The sequence below is a fragment of the Equus caballus genome, chromosome 1 (assembly GCF_041296265.1).
Source record: "Equus caballus isolate H_3958 breed thoroughbred chromosome 1, TB-T2T, whole genome shotgun sequence".
Lineage (NCBI taxonomy): Eukaryota > Metazoa > Chordata > Mammalia > Perissodactyla > Equidae > Equus > Equus caballus.
Window position 1 is genome coordinate 173,883,642 of NC_091684.1, and position 21,818 is coordinate 173,905,459.

Below are 21,818 nucleotides of genomic sequence, written 5' to 3' on the forward strand. Positions count from 1 at the left end.
ATCTAACATCCACCATATACCTCCCACAAACCAGTGAGCTGCCCAGGACCCGGGGAAATCTTTCATTTTATTGATCATGGCTCCTCCCGTGGATTCTGGGGGGAAAGGCCCTTTGGTCCCATTACAGTACAGAGCACTGGACTTGTCAACTATTCTTCTGCCACAAACGTGTGTTAGTTCCCAGATCTCTAGGATTTCTGGAGCTGCCTACCTGACCTAATTCTGTCCAGTCTCCTCTACTCCTTCCCTTGCTTTTCTTTCCCTCCCTTCTTCCCCCACTACCTCCTTCTTCTCTCGCTGACCAATGCAATTCTTGGATCTTAGATTTCGCTGATGGTCGAGTTTTCTGTCTCCCACACTCTTCCTGCTTCTGTTGTGCTGTGCTGCTTTTCCAGATCTAGTTCTCAACCTCTTATCTGTCTCCCTTTCCCACCAGGACCATGCCCTCCCCCGTTCCCCCTGCATATCTCCACCTTTTGTTCTCAGAGTCTAGTCAGGCCCTGAAGGGGGAGACTTTTCTCTTTAAGGAATTGCCTCCTTTTCCAGTGTAGAGAGGGAACTAAACCCCAAAGCCCTAACTCTAACAATTTCACTCTTTTCTAACAATTTCACCATACTCGATTGTCTTTCCGCAGATTGCATGGCCTTGAACCCCTTTCCTCCCCAATTAGTTCTAATTTAAAGAGCAGCCAGATTGCAAATGACAATAATAAAGGGAGCACATTTATCTTTCTACAGGGACGGGAGCCCCAGATCCCGAGTGGTTATGGAGTTTGTTGGTGGCTAGTTGGGTTTTGTTACTGTGTTTTTTGGCAGGGGAGGGATGGAGGTAGTTGTCAAGAATAAGGGACGAAAGTTTCAATTTGGTTGAGCCACAAGTCCCAGCAGACAACCCCCCAACCCAGGTCTCTTGGACATAGAAGACCCACCACTACCATCCCAAACTCTGAACTCCTCTTCACCCCAACCACTGAGCTTCCCAGTACTTCCTACTCTGAGGTGAGACAAACGCTGAATACCAGAGGAATCAAGCCACCCAAAATATGCTTAGGGGGAGAAAGTCTCCCACATCCCGTCCCCTGGGTCCCCCGAGAGCCCCCCGCTCTTGGCTGTGGCCTCAACCCCTGCAGATGGCAGCCTCCACCACAGAAAGGCAACTTAGGGGGTTTTTTTACCCAGCTCTTGGCTGTAATTGGATTCAGGCTGAAACAACCACGTCCGCACCGGGAAAGGAGGGCATTGGGGCGGGGGCGGAGGAGAGGCTGTGGGAGAAGGGAGGGACCAGAGGAGAGAGCGAGAGAAGGCTCGCGATCCAGTTCGCCGACTAAGCAGAAGAAAGATCAAAAAACGGAAAAGAAGGGACGAGCGAACAGGCGCCTTCAAGAACAATCCCCTCGTCTCCAAGCGGACAGCGCTCTAGGAATCCAAATTCAGTGCCCACCGAAGACAAAGGCGCCCCGAGGGAGTGGCGGCGCGACCCCAGGGCCCCGCCGCGGAGCCCGCAAGGCCCGGCTGCCCGGACGGTCGCGGACCATGTCTCCCGCGCCACGACCCGCCCGCGGTCTGCTGCTCCCCCTGCTCACGCTCGCCACTGCGCTCGCCTCCCTCAGCTCGGCCCAGAGCAGCTTCAGCCCCGAAGTAAGTGAGCTCCCCGGCCCTGCCCGGAGCCGCGCCGGCCGCAGAGGCGAGCCCGGGGGTCCCCAAGGCGACAGCCCCCATTCGGACAGAGAGGAGGGTTCTCGGGGTTTCGGCTGCTCCCGCCTGCAGGATCCCCCTCCGTTTACTTTCTCTCCTCATCTCCAAACTTCCAAAGTTGATCCAACTTTTGCCTCCTCCAAACAACCCCCCACCCGCCGCCGACTTTCTTTCCCGTTCCTTTCCCTGGAGGAACTTTGCAGCCGGGGCCCACTCCCACCGTCCGCAATTCCCCTGGGCTCTGGGCTCAGCTCGGGAACCGGTTGGGAGCCTGATAAATGTCTGGACTCCGCTCAGACCCTGCGCTGTCCCGGTTTCTTGTCATGTGCGAGAGTTTGTTGTTTCCCCAACTTTCCAGCTCGCCAGCGCTCTCCGCCCGCGCACGCCGGCGCTCGTCGCCCGGGAGGCTCCGGGACTGCGCCCGCTCTGGGCCCCCCGCGCTGCGGCGCCGCTGCCCTCCTCCCGCCAGTGCGGGCCCTCCGCGGACGGAGCCGCGGCCAGGTGGGGTCGGGGGTGCACGGCAGAGGGTGCACGGCACGACCCCGCCTCCCCGAGAGGAGCCCACTGTGTCCCGGCCCGGGCCCTGGCGTCGAGGGTCGCGGCGCTGGCGCCCGGGCTGCGGAGCCCTACACAAAGCTCTCCTTGTGAGCGGGGGCTCGGCCGGGCCGCCGCCTCCTCACCCTGCCCCAGCACCCCCCCGTCGGCGCCTTTAGGCCCTTTTTGTTGTTTTGGTTAATTGTTTTACTGTGTTAACTGCAGGGAGACTGGAGGTGTTGCACGGGGTCGTGGGGAGAGGGCTTGGCCATGTCTCTGCTCACTCTGGCGCCCCCCCCCCATCCCATTCCTCGACGCTGGCCCACCAGGCCCGGAGGAAGCCGCGTGGGAGTTGTCTGAGGAGGTTTTTCCTCTCTCCCTCTCTTTTATTTTGGGGTGAAGGTGGGAGACGGATTTGATCAGCTTCTTATTTTGGGCCATCCCAACCCACTCAGGCCGGCAAGGGCCTGGGTGCGGTCGGGAGGGGCCGGGAAGGGCCCCGAGGAGAAGGGGGAGGGGATCTGGACTTGGCTTCCTCCGTTCTGGTCCTGGCCCTGGTCCCACCCCCAGAGGAAACATCTCCAGAAAGAACACATTCTCTCTGTCCTGAAGGGATCTGAGGCTGAAAGGAAAAGTGTGGCCCTAGGAATGGGGGTGACCAAGGAGAGTGAAAATCTGCCCTGGGGCTAAGCCTGACATTGTCTAGGAGGAGGGGGCATCTCTTTCCAGGCCTGGAGCCTTCATCTGAGGCCTGAAAGGAGAGCTCCCAACAAAGGACCCTAGGCATCTGGGGGGCTGCCCACTGCCAACTTTGCCTGCCCTGCCTGCCTTCCCTCCCCTGTCCCACTAGGCCCCCTAGGGGAGGGGCGGCTGCCCTGGCTCTGTTTTAAGTGGGTCATGGGCAGTCCCAGTGCCAGAACCACCACTTGCTTCTGGGCCATGGAGGGGTGGGAGGCACAGGGAGGGAGGAGCAGGCCCGGAGGCTCTGATCCAGGGCCTGCTGGAGAGCCAGAGATCCCCTCACCCTCTCCAGGACTCCAAGGCCAGAGGTGGGAGGGGTTCCCTTGACTTTCCCCTAGGAGAATACCTTGTACCACTCAGTTTTCAAGACAAAGCCAGCCGACTGTGTTCTTTGACCCAACATTGTTGCTCCCTCTCTAGGCCAATCTGGAGGAAGAGCTGGGGTGGCCCAGGCCTCAGGCAGCTGGGTCCCCCCACCAGGCCTCCATAGTCCTGCACCAGCTCCAGGACGGCCCTCCTCTCCCCTTGGCCTATCTGGCACTTGGCCCTTCCCCCACCCAGCCGCAGACACAAGAGTCCTCTCTTCTGTGGTTCGGACCTCATAGCCTTCTCTGTGGTTCTTGCCTTGCTCAGAGCCTGCCCCTGTGAGGGAAGAAAGCCTAGGCCTGGGAGGAGGAGAGAGACAGGGGCACTTCCTTCCCAGGCCTTGCGGCTCTCTGGACTCCAGGGAAGTCCCTCTTTTAACTAAGTCTACACTTTTCTCTCTGGGGTGTGGAGTGGAGGTTGTGGGTGTGAATATTTAGACCTGCCTATCTTCTTGAAAGACTCATCAGGGAGAGGGATTTATCCCTGAGCTCCTGGATGTGGATTTTCCCCGTCTGCCGCCCTCCCTTCTGTCATCCTGCCCTAGGAGAATTCCCCTCAGCTTTGCTCCCTGAGGGCTGAGAGGGCCTGACCTCAGTCCTCCTGACTTCTAGCTCCAGCGTTAGGCCACTTCATCTTCCCCAAAGCTGAACCCCCACCAGGGGTCATAAGCCTAGGGTGTGTCTACCCTACAGGTGAGGCTAGGGGCAAAGGGAGTTTCCTTCATACTTGGGCACAGGCCACAGCAGGCCTCCCGCGGGCACTGGCTGTGGCATCAGCCAACACAGGTCAGGGCAAGCCTATAGCTCCCAGAGAGAGCAGCCCAGGCCTAGAGCACCCTGCTCTGCTCCTCTCTAGTATATCAGAGGTTAAACTGAGCTCTTGCCTCTCCCCCTGAGGAGGGGCCCTCAGAGCCGGGTGGTGCTAGGGTTGTTCTGGCCAGGCCTGTTGGCTAAGGAAAGGCTGGGTTGTTTACATCTTGGGCCCTAATTCCGTCAGCCTTGGGGGATCACTTCCCAGAACCATGTTGCAATTCTTGCCCCTGCGGGCTCAGGTCCCCAGTCAGCTGCTCCTGAATCACCCCCAGCCCCAATGCAAGAGCACTGCTTCACACCAGGGCCTAGAGGTGAAGGGCCACGTGGAGATCCATCCTAGTGACCTGGGGTAGGGGGTGCAGCACCCGACAGCAGCCTCCTCTGCTGGGCCCCTCTGCACTGCAAGCTCCCATCCCCAGTGACCTGCAGCCCCACTCTGGACTCCTTAAGAAGACAAAGCTAGAGCAGGGAGCAAAGCTGTCTGGGTCATTCTCCCCATAGAGGAATCCAAGCATTTTCATATTCCATATATAACTTGGCTCATTTTACTTTTCAGCCTGTAGGAAAATACTCCATTGTTCTTAGAGTAAAGGCTGCCTTTTTCCTCAGTAGGGCTTTGCAGTGTATGTACCTTTCAATCATATGCCTAAAACCTAACGTTAAGGCAGCATACCAGCCTTTATATTATGAACAATTCACAACATACTGGAAATAAAATAGTCACCAAGTCTCCACCACCACTCCCATCTCCCACTCCCTCTATTGAGAACCTTAAATGGGCCTTTAGGTGCCAAGCCCTAAGTCAGATGCTGCGTGGATGGGGACAACAGCAGGATCCGGGCTCTGGGGCTGGATCACAACCCCACCACCTCCAAAGGCCCCAGCTTCTCCCATCAGCAGCCAGCCTCAGCCCTAGCTCCTTTTCTGCCCTCCTTCCTAAAAAGATCTCAGTATGAGGGTCCTGGAGGCATGGCATCCCTGTCCCAGGAGAGCCTCGTGCCAGGCTCAAAAATGGAGCCCCCTCAGCCCTTCCCCCCTCCACCCATCATAGGCACAACCCGTTTTTAGGTGGGACCTGCTGTATTCACAAGAACACTAATACAGAGGAGGAAAGTGCTGGAAGGAATCTCACCTCTGAGAAAACATTCTAGAACTCAATTAAACCACCAGGGCTCTCATCCTCAAGAGAGTTACAGCCAAACTCCGGAGCTGTGGCTCCCCACCCCTGTTTGAGTTCACAGCCCCAGGAGGACAAGCCATACTGGGGCCCAGCCAGAGTACGGGTCCAGCCTGGGAGTTCCTCCAGACTCACTGCCAGAGCCAGGCTGGGAGTTCATTGCTCTTTCCTCCCAAGCCAAGGGTGTATGCCAGACACCATGGAGCAGGCAGAGGCTCCCCTTGGGCCACGTGGGGATGCTCTAAGCCACATCCCTTTCCCTACAGGCCTGGCTGCAGCAGTATGGCTACCTGCCCCCTGGGGACCTGCGTACCCACACACAGCGCTCACCCCAGTCACTCTCAGCTGCCATCGCTGCCATGCAGAGGTTCTACGGTCTGCAAGTAACGGGCAAAGCTGATGCAGACACCATGAAGTAAGTGCTAGACCCTGGCAGGAATTCTGCCTAGCACCTACTAACATAACACCAAGCACCAGAGAGGTTTCTACCTGAATGTGTGACTCCTGCCCCCATACCCTGTCCCCACATGCTGATCCTGGCCCTCTCCTATTCACCCTGACCTCATAACCTTGGCCCTTCCCTATACTGACCCTGGGACCAGACATTCCGCCTCTCCGCTGAATCTCTTTCTCTGTCTCGCACTATCCTGACGGCAATCTTCACACCCCAACCCACCCCAGGGCCATGAGGCGCCCCCGCTGTGGTGTTCCAGACAAGTTTGGGGCTGAGATCAAGGCCAATGTTCGAAGGAAGCGCTATGCCATCCAGGGCCTCAAATGGCAGCATAACGAGATCACTTTCTGGTGAGTCCAACAGGCAAGTGGCCTTTCTCACATCAGATTACCCTTCCCTATCAGCTGTGCTTACAGAGACTCAGAGGCCTCCTGCCCTACTCACGTCTGTTCCTGGAATGCCTCCTTGGGAGTGGGGAGGAAAATGGCTATAATCCTAGAGAGAGGTGCAGCTTGCGGGGGGTACACCCAAGGGCGAGAAAGCCTGAGGGTTCCCTAAGCCCTCAGTTCTTGGGGCAGAGGCATGATGAGGCAGCAGGAAGAGCCAGCTCAGGCAAAGGTGGCTGGGTGGTTCAGTCAGACCTGGGAGAGTGCAGGAAAGGAGAATTTTGCCCCTTGTCATCCTAACACACTGTCATCCTCTCCCCATGTGTTTGGACCTTAGCATCCAGAATTACACCCCCAAGGTGGGTGAGTATGCCACATTCGAGGCCATCCGCAAAGCATTCCGCGTGTGGGAGAGTGCCACACCACTGCGTTTCCGAGAGGTACCCTATGCCTACATCCGCGAGGGCCATGAGAAACAGGCTGACATCATGATCTTCTTCGCTGAGGGCTTCCATGGTGACAGCACGCCCTTTGATGGCGAGGGTGGCTTCCTTGCGCACGCCTACTTCCCAGGCCCCAACATTGGAGGCGACACCCACTTTGACTCTGCCGAGCCCTGGACTGTCCGGAATGAGGATCTGAATGGTGAGCGAGGTAGCCCTGGGACTCTTATTCCAGGGAAGGTCAACAATCATTTGTATGGGGTTCTCCTGCCTCCTCCCAAAACCTCAAACCTCAAAATCTCAGGGCTATAAGGGACCACAAAGATCTCATGCTCTGACTTCTAACCAAAAGCAGGAATCCTGTTTTGAGCTATTTATATATGGTTCTGTCTCTCACCCAATAATTGACTTCTCAGGCAAAGACTTCAAAGTATCCACATCACCCACTTTTCTAAGCAAGTGTCATGTCTAGCTCCTGGGAGAAACTGAGGCCTAGATAGGGCCTCAGCTTCCCTTAACACAAGTCTTCTTTGGCTTGGGATCTGGCCCCAGAGCACTCTCACCTCTGCCCAGAAGAGGTTGCTAACTGGCTTTGTGGCTTTTTGGGTGGAAAACATGGCAGGCAGGCTTGAGTATGAAATTGAAGCCTCTGGTGGGGAAGCTGGGAGTCTGAGGGAAGGGACCCAGGCTGCCATCATAACCATCCATCCCTCCAGGGAATGACATCTTTCTTGTGGCTGTGCATGAGCTGGGCCATGCCCTGGGCCTCGAGCATTCCAATGATCCCTCAGCCATCATGGCGCCCTTTTACCAGTGGATGGACACAGAGAACTTCGTGCTGCCCGATGATGACCGCCGGGGCATCCAGCAACTTTACGGCAAGTAATCTATGCCCACCTCTGCTCCTTTCTCTCTGCTCCTTGTCCCTTTCTGGTCTCTCTGGCCTGTGCATTTCTTCCCTTCCCCCATGCCGTACAGTTTGCTAGCATCCCCCTCCTGACCCTGCCTCCATTTGCTCCCACTTGATCCCACCTTTTCTGTCCTTTCCTAGCTGACTGCACAGCCTCCCCCAAAGGTCCATCCACACCTTTCCAAGGGTATTGTCTGCCCCTCTCTGTCTGTCCTTTCCTGTCCCTCTGCCACCAAGCCTGAAGTGCCCCTTGTGTTCTCTGCCCCAGGGAGTGAGTCAGGGTCCCCCACCAAGATGCCCCCTCAACCCAGGACTACCTCCAGGCCCTCTGTCCCTGATAAGCCCAAAAACCCCACCTATGGGCCCAACATCTGTGACGGGAACTTTGACACCGTGGCCGTGCTCCGAGGGGAGATGTTTGTCTTCAAGGTGAGAGGAAGAAATGGGCTGATTTGGGGGACAAAGGGGCTCTATGACTGGGAGGCTGGGTGGAAACAGCAACAAGACTAAAAACTAAAATTGAGGCAGTGAGGGTGCTTTGAAGACTGAGCCAGAGGACTAAGTTACAAGACATAATGTACTCTTCCTGCCTCAACTGCCTCCCAGGAGCGCTGGTTCTGGCGGGTGAGGAATAACCAAGTGATGGATGGATACCCGATGCCCATCGGCCAGTTCTGGCGGGGCCTGCCTGCATCCATCAACACTGCCTATGAGAGGAAGGATGGCAAGTTTGTCTTCTTCAAAGGTAACCAGGCATTCTGCCTCCATCTTTGGGTTTGGGGAGGGTCTCCCTGGAAGAGCCGATTCTCTTGACTCCGCCAAAAACCCTAGAGCCCAAGTGGAACCCAGATCCCGCCCTTCTCTCTCCTCCCCAGGGGATAAGCACTGGGTGTTCGATGAAGCTTCCCTGGAACCTGGCTACCCCAAGCACATCAAGGAGCTGGGCCGAGGACTGCCTACTGACAAGATTGATGCTGCTCTTTTCTGGATGCCCAATGGAAAGACTTACTTCTTCCGGGGAAACAAGTATGACTTCAACCCCTTGACCCCAGGGCTCCCTTCTCAGACAGCACCACCAGATTCCCTCACTTCTGGAGGAAGCCCCACTTCACCTCTGTGATATTTCCCTGGAGAAGGAGCTAGCTGAGCTTCTACTGTTGCCTAGCAAGAGACAGCCTCCACTGGGTGCTGAGTGAGTGGGATGTGACCGGGTCACCATTTCAGACCTGGTCATTTGACGCCTCCTGCCCCAAGCACCGTGCCTCCGCCCCAGCAGCCAGGCACTGTCATTAAGAGCCGCTGGCTCCTTGTAGCCTGGGCCCTCCCTCCCACCCCCACCTTCCGCTGCTGTCAGCTGCAGGCCCTCATTACTCAAAACCCTGTCCCCACACCCTGTCCACAGCCACCCTTTGCTCACTGGTGGAGTCAGTCCCGGGTCCTGCTACCCTCTGACGACATGCCCAGTGTCCAACCCCTTCCCTTCCCCTCCTCTTCCCCAGGTATTACCGTTTCAACGAGGAGCTCAGGGCAGTGGACAGCGAGTACCCTAAAAACATCAAGGTCTGGGAAGGAATCCCTGAGTCTCCCAGAGGGTCATTCATGGGCAGTGATGAAGGTGAGAGGGGCAAGGGAGGAGTCCTTGAGGGGAGGATGGGAAGAGGGAGTTACCAGTGAGCAGGAGGAAAGATGGATTGAATCGTGTGGAAAATAATGGTGACGATAATAAGAGTGGAGCCCTGACCACGTGCCAGTCACTGGGCTTAGTGCTCTCCAAGCATCAGACCCTTTCGTCCCCACCACTCTTCGAAGCAGCCTGGTACTAGAATTGCCCCATTTTACAGCTGAGGAAACTGAGGCTCAGCAAGGTTAGGAGACTAACTCAACTGGCTCACACACTGAGATTGTCCTTCTGCTCTCCTCCTCTCTTTGGGTCTTCTCCTGGATGCTGTCCCACCTCTTGTCTTCCTTGGTGACCTCTGCAGTCTTCACTTACTTCTACAAGGGGAACAAATACTGGAAATTCAACAACCAGAAGCTGAAGGTAGAGCCGGGCTACCCCAAGTCAGCCCTGCGGGACTGGATGGGCTGCCCATCAGGGGGCCGGCCGGATGAGGGGACTGAGGAGGAGACGGAGGTGATCATCATCGAGGTGGATGAGGAGGGCAGCGGGGCAGTGAGCGCGGCTGCCGTGGTGCTACCTGTGCTGCTGCTGCTCCTGGTGCTGGCGGTGGGCCTCGCGGTCTTCTTCTTCAGACGTCATGGGACCCCCAAGCGACTGCTCTATTGCCAGCGTTCCCTGCTGGACAAGGTCTGACCCCCACCGCTGCCCGCCCACTCCTACCACGAGGACTTTGCCTCTGAAGGCCAGTGGCAGCAGGTGGTGGTGGGTGGGCTGCTCCCACCCGTCCCGAGCTCCCTCTCCCCCACCCCTGCCTTCCTTCTTCTCTGTCCCGTGACTGGCCTCTCCCACCCTCAACCCTACCATTGCTTCATCCCTAGATGGGTCCCCTGGGGGCTGAGCAGGGGCCGCCCCTTCCAGCCCCTGCCCCTTAGGGGCCCCTGTAGCTTGGTGTATGTCCTGCCCCATCTGAATGTCTTGGCTCTGCACTTGAAGGCAGGACCCTCAGACCTCGCTGGTAAAGGTCAAATGGGGTCATCTGCTCCTTTTCCATTCCGTGACATACCTTTAACCTCTGAACTCTGACCTCAGGAGGCTCTGGGCACTCCAGCCCCACAAGCCCCCAGGTGTACCCAATTGGCAGCCTCCCACCACTCTTTCTGGCTAAAAGGAGTTTAATTTTGTTGTGGGGGGAGACCCTGAGAGAGTGTGAGGGGGTGGGGGCTGTATAGCCACCCAAGACCTTGGGAGGAAAGCTCAGAGAGGGTCAGTCCTCTCCACAAAGATCTGCCTCTGCCCCGCCTGCCCCCGAGAACTTCCAGGGAAGGAGCCTGAGCCATTAAGGACTAAACTGGGGTTGGAGAAACCCTTGACAGCCCCACCATCCCAAATGTTAGCCTTGGATGGGGATGTCGAGGTTGGAATAGCTGAGGCCAGGGGTGCAGCTAGTGCGGTGTGGTGGGACCAAAGACAGAGAATCGGTCCGAAACCCTGGGGGTAAGCTTGAAGGCCACAAAGAACTTGCCCAAATGCAGGCAGCTGGGGCAGGCACCCAGGGGCAGAGCAGTCGGAGGGGACAGGACAGGACCAAAAGGTTAACAAGGGAGGTGCAGTAGGAGTGGATGGCTGGGGGCCGGGCAGGCAGGCCAGCAGGGACGATACAGGGTGGGCTGTGGTACCCGGGGCCGGGGGATGGGGCACTTTTATTGGAGCTCTCAGGAAGGGCCTGAGAAAGGCACACCTGCTCCTCTTTGGTGCCCTTCCTCCGACTAGGCAGCATGGAAGGGAAGGGTGGGGAGTTCAGAGAAAAGAGCGGAGATGGCACACATCCAGGGACTGGTGACTCGGGCCCTTCATGAGAGTGGCCAGCTAGTTAGGGAGCCAAGGAGGCTCCCAGCGGCCAGCAGCACTCAGTCAGCCTGCCTCAGCCAGCCTCAGTGAGGGGGCCAGCTGGCTGGGTGTCTCTTGGTCAGGTTAGCCCCTCATTTCCTGATGCCCCCACCCCTCAGCCCATCCTACCGGTGTCCTGCCCCCTTGCCTTACCCAGCCCACCCATTTTGAAGTCTCCTTCGGCCGCTGAAGGTGGTCATGGTACTGGGGACTTGGGAGAGTGAGATACCCTGTAGGGGGAGTGAGAGGAGAAGGATGTCAGGGGTGGGGGGGGCAAGGGGGGTGGGAGAAAATGGGGTGAACGGTGCTGGCAGTTCGGCTAAATTTGTCTTGTTTGGGTTTTTTTGTTTTGTTTAATGTATATTTTTATTATAATTATTATATATGAATTCCCTTCAAATCGTTCCTTTTTGTTAACAAGGGGCATGGGGAGGGGTGGGGGTGGGGGGCAGAGGCGTCCGACCCCAGGAACCTGCAGGGCGGGGCTGGGTCAGTGCCCTCTAAGGACATTATTGACCTTGTTCAACCTTTCCACAAAGAATAAACGGTGTTTCACATTCTTTGTGTGGCTGCAGTTGTCTTATAAGGGTGAATGGGATGTGGCGGAGAGGGGAATGGAAAGGGGGAGGGTGTGCGTCATGAGCAGTGTTTTCCATGGTGGGGGTTGGGGTTTTTCATAAAGGAGTAGGTTTATTCTTAGTGGATGAAAGGGAATCGGGGGGCCAGAGTTGGGAAGGAGGGCACAGTCCATGGGGCCAGGGGAGTGGTCCACAGAGCCCAGCTGCTCTCTCCCAACCTGGCCTAAGAGGCTACCTCTGAGGCCCTGGGCTGCAACGGCAAGAGGAAGTAGTCAAGCTGAAGCCTCTTGGAAAATCTTCCTAAATTGCATTACCCTGTCGTGTGACCTGGCCGCAGACCCTCAGTTTCCTCAGGCCTCTCTGCCTGCTGTGGCCAGGGGATTCCCAGGATCACATTCGGCCTCAGACCCAGCGGCAGGCCCTTCACCCCAGCCCTCAGGATCTACGGCTCCTCCAGGCCTGGGGCGCCGCTGCTGGGGCAGAAGGAACAGAGGAGGAAAGAGAGGAAGAGGTTGCCCCATGGCCAATTAGGAGCAGCTTGTCTCTGACAAAACAGGCATCTCACCCCAGTGGCCCAGGAGAGCCAGGATGGTCAGGTTGGAAGGGCAGAATAACAAGGCTTTGTTTCCTCTTTCCTTAGAAACTGCTGCTCCAGACAGGGTTCCCAGGCTGGTCAACCCACCCTTCCTCCGAAACCAGCCTGGAGGGAGGAATCGCTCAGTTGCTGAGTCAGCTCAGCTGGAGGGGAGCAGCCCTCTTTCTCGCCCCCCTTCCCTTCCCGCCTCAGCCCAGCCCACCCCGGGCTCCAGCCCAGGTCCCCTCCACAGCCTGCCTCCAAGAGCCCTGGCCCCACCTAAGCCGGTCTTCCATCCAGCTGCTATCCAGGGCTGGTTGGTGTGATTGCTTTGGCAGAAGGGGTACCCCACCTTCCTGCCAGCCAGGAACCCTGACCCTACGCCTGGCCTCCTGTGCCTCTCCTGCCAACAGCTGTTTGGCAGGGCCTGTGTGTCTCAGCGGAGTTGGACACCACCTTCCCGCCACCCTCACTGGAGGAGATGGGGACCCTGAGAAGCTGGCACGGGGAAGTCGGGGGTGTCTGGGGCTGGTGGGGCCCGTGCGTGTGGCAAGGAACTCAAAGATGAGCTCATGGCCCCTTTGTGTTTTTGTGGCCCACATCTGGAGGCAATTACAGATGTTATCCAGTGGGAGTTCTGCAAAACACAGCTGGAGCCAGTGGAAGAGCCTGGGGAGGGGGGACTGCCAGAGGGAAGAGGAGGGGGAGCCTGGGGCTCCCGCGGCTGGAGTGCGGTTTCCCCATCACGAGGAAATTGTTTGGCCCTGATTCTGGAATCACAAGATGCTCTCTGAAGCCAAGGGGGAGAGATGGAAATGGAGGACCAGAGACAAAGGGGGAAGACGTGGAAGAGACTTCACAAGCGGGGAGGATTGCGGGGTGGAGGCTGCACAGTCCCGTGCTTCTGACGTGCCTCTGGCCTGAAAGATCCAGCCAAGGGAGGCTGCCTGGTGACCCTGGGAGGTGCCTCAGTGATCGCAAGGCCCCAGCTGAGTGAAGCACCAGGTCAGGCTGAGGTGAGGGGAGAGCAGAGGGCCCTGTGGCTCCCGAGAGACCTGGAAACGCCGCTTTTACTGGCCCTATCCTGCTTTGTCCATTGGGCCTGACCCAGTTTCTGTGGTTCCAAGTTCCTTTATTCGAAAGCAGCACATGTGAGTGAGAGCAGCCAGGAAGGAGCCAAGGGGAATCTGTGAGGAGGTTTGGGCAGAGCCCAGGGAAGCAAGCTCTAAGGAGACAGGACTCGGGGTGAGCCCTGAGGAGAGGGAGTGCTCTGCCCACCACCGCACCCCACACGTTTGGAGGGGGGAGCCATGGATTCCCTTGTCATCTCCTCCCTTCTCCAGGGCTCCTGTCACCAGCTGGGCCCACGCCTCCAAGGCTGCCAGCCAGGTGCTAGGTCAGCAAGATGGAAAGAGAAGGCAAGGGAAGAGCTAAGAGGAGCTGGGCCCTCTGGAGGAGAGAGAAATGGGCAGAGTAATCCCCCACCATACACAATCTGGCCAGTGCTGCTGGGACTTCACTGTCCCTTCCCCAGGGTCCCTTCTCCCCACCATCTGACGGACTTCCCAGTCCTCTCTTTCCTCTCTGTATCATCCCTTCTTCCCTTTTGAACTAAGGCGAGGTGAAGTGATAAGAAACCAGCATTTGCTGAGGTCCTCACAACACCCAACAACACAGGCACTGACATTGCCCCCATTTCACAGATGTGGAAACTGAGGCCCAGTTAAGACTTGCTCAAGGTCGTAGCTTGTTAGTCCAAAATTAAAACCTAATCGCTTCTCAGCCTTTTGGCTAAGATCAAGTGCAAGATTAAAACCCAGGTCGGTCTGATTTCTTTTGTTTTTTCCTCTGTACAAGCAGATCCTGACCACACCTCTTAGGTGTCTCTTCCAGTGTGGACTCCAAGTAGCTGGGTGTCTTCATGGAAGTGTGTGTTCTGGGGATCTGTCAGCGTACATGCGCTGGCCTATTGTGCCATGTGGCAACATCGGCCCTGGGGACGGGAGTGCAGGGGGAGAAGGGCTGTTCCTCAGGAATCCACTTTGCCAGCAGTCACCTCCCTTCTTGGGGGCAGGAACAGGCACTCTGAGGGAAGGAAGGAGGCAGCAGGACTCAGAAGCCAGAGGGACTGAGTGGGACAATGGCAGCTGTGAGGGGAGGGATGGGGTGGTGAATGGCTGTGGCAAGGGCTTAGTGGGGACGGGGAGGCTTTCAGGGGAGGTTCCCATTCTCTAAGCCCTCAGGGAAACCCCAGTCAAGGCTGCTCCATTGTCCTGCAGTCCCTGTACCCCCTCCCTACTTACCCCCCAAATCTAAATCACCTCCTTCAGGAGACCAATTCCTGCACACCTAGCCTAGGGGTTTCTGCCTTCCTCCTTCAGACAGTCTTGGGAGACTGGGGAGACCCAGTCGGCAGCCTGCGAGGGGGCTGGGCAGCAGGGGCCTGGAAGGGAGGCAGGCCTGACTGGCCAGAAGCCACCTTCCAAATGAGCTCACACACATACTTTCCACCCTGGCCCGGGGCCGATGGCTGAGTGCCTTCCAGGCCAGCCTTCCCCAGCCAGGCCCAGCCCCCTCTCTCCTCCCCTGTCCCTCACCAGTCCTGGACCCAGGGGTTCCACAACAGGACTGGGCACCCCAGGCCAGGGTTGTCACCGCATCCCCAGGGAGTGCCTTCCTCTGCCTCCAGGCTGAGGCCAGTTCCCCCCAGGGTCCCTTATTCCTCCAATGGGACCTTCATGGCTTAGAGGAGGAAGAGACCAGTTTCCTGCCCCCAAAGGCCCACACCTGGGTAGGGAGGGGCAGTAGGAGGACAGAAGAGGTGTCCACACTGTAGTGAATTGGCGGAAGGACTTCCTGTGAGTGCCTGAAGTAGCTCATTGACTCAGGGACCGGGCCAGGTCTGGGAGCTGCCTCACCATGGGTCACTTCCTGCTCACTCACTTGATTTCCCGCTAGGAGCACTTCCCTGATTTGGGGCAGGATGGGGTCTGGGTGAGGTAAGGCCGGGCTGACCACAAAGCAGGGGACGGACTGGTGCCTCCAAAGGCCTAGCAGATTCACACACACGCGACAGGCTCCAGCTCATTTTGATCCAGCCTGTGGTCAAAGACGTCACCCTTCACCCAGCTTCCAAAAACATGTAGCACCAGGCCAGAGAGCAAGATCAATTCCCAAAAATGCTCTCCTTGGCGGCTTAGTGCCTGGCTCTGTGCTAGGAGCAAGGCTGCCACGACCGTATATCCTGGATCCAATAACATCTTGCTGAGGATCTGTGAGTTAGTGTATATCCAGACATGGCAGACAATTTGTCCCACTTTGGATTACAAAAATACAGCCACCGCAAGGAGATCACACAGTGGGCCATTGCCCTCCAAGGCACTGATGGTATAATTCTGTCAAGAAATGACTATGATTCATAATAAAACTGACCTCATCACAGATACTGGACAAACATGTGGCATCCTCACTTTTCTTACAAAAGAGCGGGATGGTGCTAGACACACAGGAGCCCCTTAATAAAAGTTTGTTGACCTGAATGCCAGTGAAAGCTATGATACACGTAATTAAACAGCAGTAGTTGTGAATACATAAGTATTGTATACCTATGTACATAAGTATTATGTACACCTCAGTTAAAAAAATCATTGAGCTGTACACTTAAGCTTAATGCATTTTATGAACTTTACTGTATATATTTACCTCAATCTTTAAAAGGTTAAAAAAAGAAAGAAAAATATATTGAGGTAAAGAGGTTCTTAACTCCAGAACAACTACTTTGCCCCTCTAAACCTCCTCCTTATGTGCCAGTCCTCGCCAACCCAGCCCACCCTGAATCTGGGAGTGGTCGGTATTGGGTTATGTTGGCTCAGCTCTTCTGGAAACACCAGTCCTTCCAATTGCACCCCTGACCTGGAGGGCCCAGGAGGAAGGTCTCTCTTCCCTACACCCCTCCAAACTCTATGCCACTTGTCCCCAAAGTCTCTCCTCCACTCTACTGGCCTGTGTTCCAGAGGTCTCCCCCACCGGATGCCTGCACGAAACTGCATGTAAATCCTGAGTCGAGGAAAGCTGGAGAAGGGGCCTAGAGGAACACTCACCCCAGTCTCCTGGCTGGGCGCATCTCCTCTGCAGCAGAGACCAGGTGGGTAGGGTTTGCAGGGCGGTAGCGCCCCCTTGTGCAGGGTGTTGGCACTGCAAACCAAGCCTGGAGAACTGAGATGCAGGGGGCAAAACCAGTCCCACCAAGGCCACGGACACCACTAGCCTGTCCCTTCCCCCTATCCACTTTCCATGTTTCCACCCAGGACACCTGTACTTAAAGGGGAGGGACTATGGGCGCGACAGGATGGCAAGCCTTAGTCTTCCAGCTGCAGAGAGGGAAAAGTCAGAGTTTCCGTCGGCTGTCCCTGTGTGGAGGTTGGTGGGCAGCCTTCGAATAACTCAGGGAAGGAAGAGGGAGTGGAGGCGGTGCGGGACAGGGTCCGTGGCGGGAAGGGAAGCATTTGGGCGCCTTCTCCTCAGAACTCCTCCTAGTGGCCACACTGCCCCCCTGTGGACGCCTCAGACACTGATCACTCCAGAATGCCTGTCCTCTGGGCTCTAGGGTCTGGGTCCATGTGGGTCTGCACTCCTAGACCTCAGCATGCTATGACAGAACTCCCTCTGACCAAGGCACGCGGGCTCTATTCCTCCTTATCTAAGAGTGGAACGTTGCTGTGCCACTTCTCTGAGGCCTTTGGAGATCCTGCTCAGGTTTCTGGGGGGCCTGACCTGGACCCCTCCTAACCTCATCCCCACACTGGGGCCAGGAGAATCCTTTGATCCCGGTAGGACATTTACAAGATTGCTAAATTTTGTAGTTTAAAATAATTGCCTGTAGGTATTTTGTGAATAGCACTACATTATTGCATTGTTTGTGCCAAAAGTTTTCATTTGTTAAATATAAACATTTAAAATACACCAAGTATTTTCAAAACCATCTTAGTATTTCTTAATCTTGCAATATACCAGAGGCCAAAAAAACAGACATGCTTGAGGTCGCTCTCAAACCTCTGAGGGGCGTCCCCAACCCCGCATCTCGTTTTCTTCCAAAGCACAGGGAAACTCGCTCTCATAACCATATGGTAGAGTCTTCAATCCCCACTCCCTTCAAACATGAGAGGTTTCCCCATCTTGAAAATCTCTCTCCTGGATGCAGGGGCAGTCTTGAATAATTCCTCCATTTTTCCCTTTCTCTCAAGCCAAGGTTTTTCAAAAGCTGTCTGCATTCCTTCACCAGCCATTTCTTTTTAACCCAATCTCCACATCTGTATCCCAAACCAGGCATTTACTGAAACTGCTCCTTAAAAGGGCTTCGTCACCCCTTTCTTCCCGCACCCCCCCCCCCCCGCCCCCAGGCCTTTTCTCTGCTCTCATTTTCATTGGCCTCATGTTAGCATGTAACACACTTACTTTGAGAAGCTCCCTTTGCCCCTGTCCTCTGGGAAGTTATGCCATCCTGAAGTTCACAAGTCACAGAGTTTTCAAGGAGCCTTGAAGGCCCAGGACAGGCAGGGAGAGGGCTGACTTTATTTGCCCTGTTAATCCCAGTTTCTGCCCTTCAGGCTGTACAGAATAAACAAATTCTTGTTCTACACTACAGCTCTTCAAGTATTTGGATCTGGTTTTCGTGGATTCAATCCCTCACTAAAGTTAAGCTTTTCTTTCAGTGAAAAGCCTTCCTAGTTCCAAAACCAGCTTATCACATGACATAGTTTAGAGACCCTCACCGTTCCTATCACCCTGCTCTGGATTAATTCACTTACCAGTCTTTGCAAAGGTGGCTTCCAGGACACGGAGAGCCGGTATCCATAGTGGTGAGGAACAGTGACTCTGGAGTTATACAATCTGGGTTTGAATCCAGTCTTTACAACTTACTAGTGCATTCTGCAAATTATACATCCTCCCTGAGCTCCAATTTCCTCATCTTTAAAATGGGGCTAATAAAATACCATATGATTTCACTCAGATGTGGAAGATAAAACAACAGCAAACAAACACATAGATGAGGAGAACAGATTGGTGGCTACCAGAGGGGAAGACGGTTGGGGAGGACCAAAGGGGTAAAGGGGCACACGTGTATGGTGACAGACGGCTTTTGGTGGTGAACATGATGCAGTCTATACAGAAGTCGAAATACAATGATGTGCACCTGAAATTTACATAATGTTATAAACCAACGTGACCTCAATAGAAAACAATAACAATTAAAAATAAAATAATATAGGGCCAGCCCTGTGGCCTAGTGGTTGAATTTGGCGTGCTCTGCTTCAGCAGCCTGGGTTCAGTTCCTGGGCACAGACCTACATGACTTATCAGCAGCCATGCTGTGGCAGCAAGCCACATACAAAAGAGAGGAAAATTGGCATGGATGTTAGCTCAGGGCGAATCTTCTTCAGCAAAAAATTAAAATAAAGTACAATACAGAGGGCTGGCCCCGTGGCCGAGTGGTTAAGTTCGCACGCTCCGCTGCAGGCGGCCCAGTGTTTCGTTGGTTCGGATCCTGGGCACGGACATGGCACTGCTCATCAAACCACGCTGAGGCAGCGTCCCACATGCCACAGCTAGAAGGACCCACAACGAAGAATATACAACTATGTACCGGGGGGCTTTGGGGAGAAAAAGGAAAAAAATAAATAAATAAAATAAAATATGGCTAGTAATTCAAAGGGTAGTTGAGTAGATTAAAAGACATAATCCTATGTGATGCCTATGACTGGTGGTCAAGTACCTACATCATACCAGACATTATTTTGGCACTGGGGATACACTAGTAAACAAATAGATCCCAGCCCTCAAGGAACTTACATTCTTATGAGAGGAGCAGGCAAGAAACATGATAAACGAGTAAAATATATAGTATGTTAGACAGTGAGAAGAATTTTCCAAATTTTTAAGTTCTGTGTCCTTTTCGATTAACAATTCCATCTTTAAATCCTTTCTCTCTTCTCACATTTTACTATAAGCATTCACAAGAAACCAGGCTGCTTCTTCAACACTTTGCTTAGAAATTTCTTGAACCAAACATCCAATTTCACGGAGCCAGCCTGGTGGCACAGTGATTAAGTTCACACGTTCCACTTCAGTGGCCTGGGGTTTGCCAGTTTGGACCCCAGGTGCAGACCTACGCACCATTTGTCAAGCCATGCTGTGGCAGGCATCCCACATATAAAGTAGAGGAAGATGAGCACGGATGTTAGCTCAGGGCCAGTCTTCCTCAGCAAAAAGAGGAGGATTGGCAGCAGATGTTGGCTCAGGGCTAATCTCCGCGCCCCCCCCCCCCGAAAAATAAATAAGCACACCTATAGAATAATAAAACACAGTATTTAAAATATATATATATATATATACATATATATATATATATCCAATTTCATCGCTCACAAGTTCTACTTTCCACAAAACACTAGGATACGAACACAATTCAGCCAAGCTCTTTGCCACTTTATAGCAAGGATCTCCTTTCCTCCAGTTTCCAATAACGCGATCCTCATCTCCATCCAAGACCACATCAGAACAACCTTTACTGTCCATATATCTACCAATATTCTGTTCACTACCACGTAGGTATTCCCTAAGAAGATTGAGGCTCTCTCCGCAGTTCTCCTCTTCTGAGCCCTCACAAGAATCGCCCTTATCAGTCCATTCACGACAATGTAGGCTTTCTCCAGCATGCACCTCCAAACTCTTCCAGCCTCTGCCGATTACCCAGTCCCAAAGCCGCTTCTACATTTTTAGGTATTTGTTACAGCCGCACCCCCACTTCTCAGTACCAAGTTTCTGTCTCAGGTCCTTCAGACTGCTATAAAACCCCACCAACTGGGTGGCTTTATACACAAGAGAAATTTATTGCTTACTGTTCTGGAGGCTGGGCAGCCCAAGAGGAAGGGTCACCTTCTGGTGAGGACTCTCTTCCTGGTTCATAGCCAGTGCCTTTTCACTGTGTCCTCACCTGGTGGAAAAGACTAGGGATCTCTCTGGAACTTCTTCTTCTTCTTTTTTTTTTTAAGACTTCTAATTTTTTAAAAAATTTTTCCTTCTCCCCAAAGCCCCCCAGTACACAGTTGTATATTTTAGTTGTGGGTCCTTCTAGTTGTGGCATGTGGGACGCCACTTCAGCATGGCCTGATGAGCGGTGCTAGGGCTGCACCCAGGATCGGAATTGGCGAAACCCTGAGCCGTCACAGTGGAGCACGTGAACTTAACCACTCAGCCATGGGGTCGGCCCCTGGAGCCTCTTTTATAAGGCACTAGTTCCATTCTGAGGGCTCCACTCTCCTAAGTATTTCCCAGAACCCCACCTACTAATACTATCATCTATGGAGGTTAGAATTTCAACATATGAATTTGGGGAGAATGTAAACATTCAGACCATAGCACCTTGGCTCCTGCACATGCTAGTAGTTTGATCTTGAGTAAGTTATCTATACCACCTATAACTCAATTCATAAAGTTAGGACAAAAATAACACCTACTTCCTAGATGTGTGGTGAGGATTAAATGAGATTATATATGTGAAGTACTTAGAACAGCACCTAACATTTGACGAGTACGCTACAAAAGTTATATATTATCATTTTGAAAACCAAACATCTCCCCATTTTCCACTACTTCCACTATTCTTCATAATTCCTCAAAGATTTTCAAGAACATCTCCACAGGCCCATCCCTAAATGTACTTGATGGTCTAAGATATGATTTATATGGGCCTGGACACTCAAACTGACTAAACTAATTAAAGTTTAAATTCATTGTAAGCACCTAGGTCCTCTTTAATTTATTCCTCATCTTTTTTTGGTTTGAATTCATTCTTAAATATTAACCCCCAAGGTCTGACACAGTGCCTTACCCTTGGAAGGCACTCATAAATATTTATAGAATGTGAGTTTGTTCTACTCTAGTGGCATTTCTTTTTTTTTTTTTTTTTTCCCAAAAGCCACCCCCAGTACATAGTTGTAGATCCTAGTTGTACGTTTTCTAGTTCCTCTATGTGGGACGCCACCTCAGCATGGCTTGATGAGTGGTGCTAGGTCGGCACCCAGGATCCGAACTGGTGAACCCCAGGTGGCGCACGTGCGAACTCAACCACTCAACCATGGGCCGGCCCCTTGCCATTTCTTTCTGATGACGATGATGGATGATGCCAACAACCTACATCTTGATTTTCCTGTCTCCTTTCTAAATTTTCCTCTTCCCCTCATGCCCATTCCCATGGGTGTTCCCTATGGCTGGCTGGCTTTTTTAATTTATGTATCTGACCTCTCTTTCCAACTAGACTCTAAGCTCCTTGAAGCTAAAGTGAAGTCTTAAGAGCTCCAGGCATCCACTAAGTACCCAGCATAGAGAACATAGCCAGCACACAACTAAAAGCTCCATGATGCCTTTCAGGACTTAAATATTTTTAACCACCCCAACCTCTTTGCCCTACTTCCCTTTGCTCAACATCCTCCTCCCACATTCAGAGTTCTACTTCACCACTCATTAATCCCGAGGGCTGCAGTAGGGAGCACAGAGAGACCAAAGGAGCAAGGTGCAAGTGGAAGAAGGGCCTTTCATGGCCCACTGTATGGCCTCAGGCCCTACGGAGGTTCCAGTTTTG

General features: G+C 53.9%; 2 protein-coding genes across 3 annotated transcripts in view; one reads left to right on the forward strand and one right to left on the reverse strand.

Moving 5' to 3' along the window:
- Nucleotides 1–20,172, reverse strand: part of SLC7A7 (solute carrier family 7 member 7) — a 58,462-nt gene extending 38,290 nt beyond the window's left edge. The window contains exon 1 of the mRNA XM_070240794.1: nucleotides 20,077–20,172. The gene's annotated coding sequence lies outside the window, so the exon portion shown is untranslated. The remainder of the gene's footprint in view (nucleotides 1–20,076) is intronic.
- Nucleotides 1,190–11,586, forward strand: MMP14 (matrix metallopeptidase 14). 2 transcript variants are annotated; one of them, XM_023621963.2, is made up of 10 exons: nucleotides 1,190–1,638; nucleotides 5,592–5,740; nucleotides 6,007–6,129; nucleotides 6,503–6,810; nucleotides 7,325–7,486; nucleotides 7,787–7,947; nucleotides 8,125–8,263; nucleotides 8,394–8,544; nucleotides 9,018–9,133; nucleotides 9,501–11,586. In XM_023621963.2, the coding sequence occupies exons 1-10, from the start codon at nucleotides 1,534–1,536 to the stop codon at nucleotides 9,830–9,832; spliced, it is 1,746 nt and encodes a 581-aa protein (XP_023477731.1). In that variant the 5' UTR covers nucleotides 1,190–1,533; the 3' UTR covers nucleotides 9,833–11,586. The 2 variants fall into 2 exon arrangements, with proteins under 2 accessions (XP_023477731.1, XP_070096850.1); XM_070240749.1 differs by having other exon boundaries at nucleotides 1,244–1,638; nucleotides 7,325–7,490; nucleotides 7,791–7,947.
- Nucleotides 20,173–21,818: the final 1,646 nt, after the last annotated feature.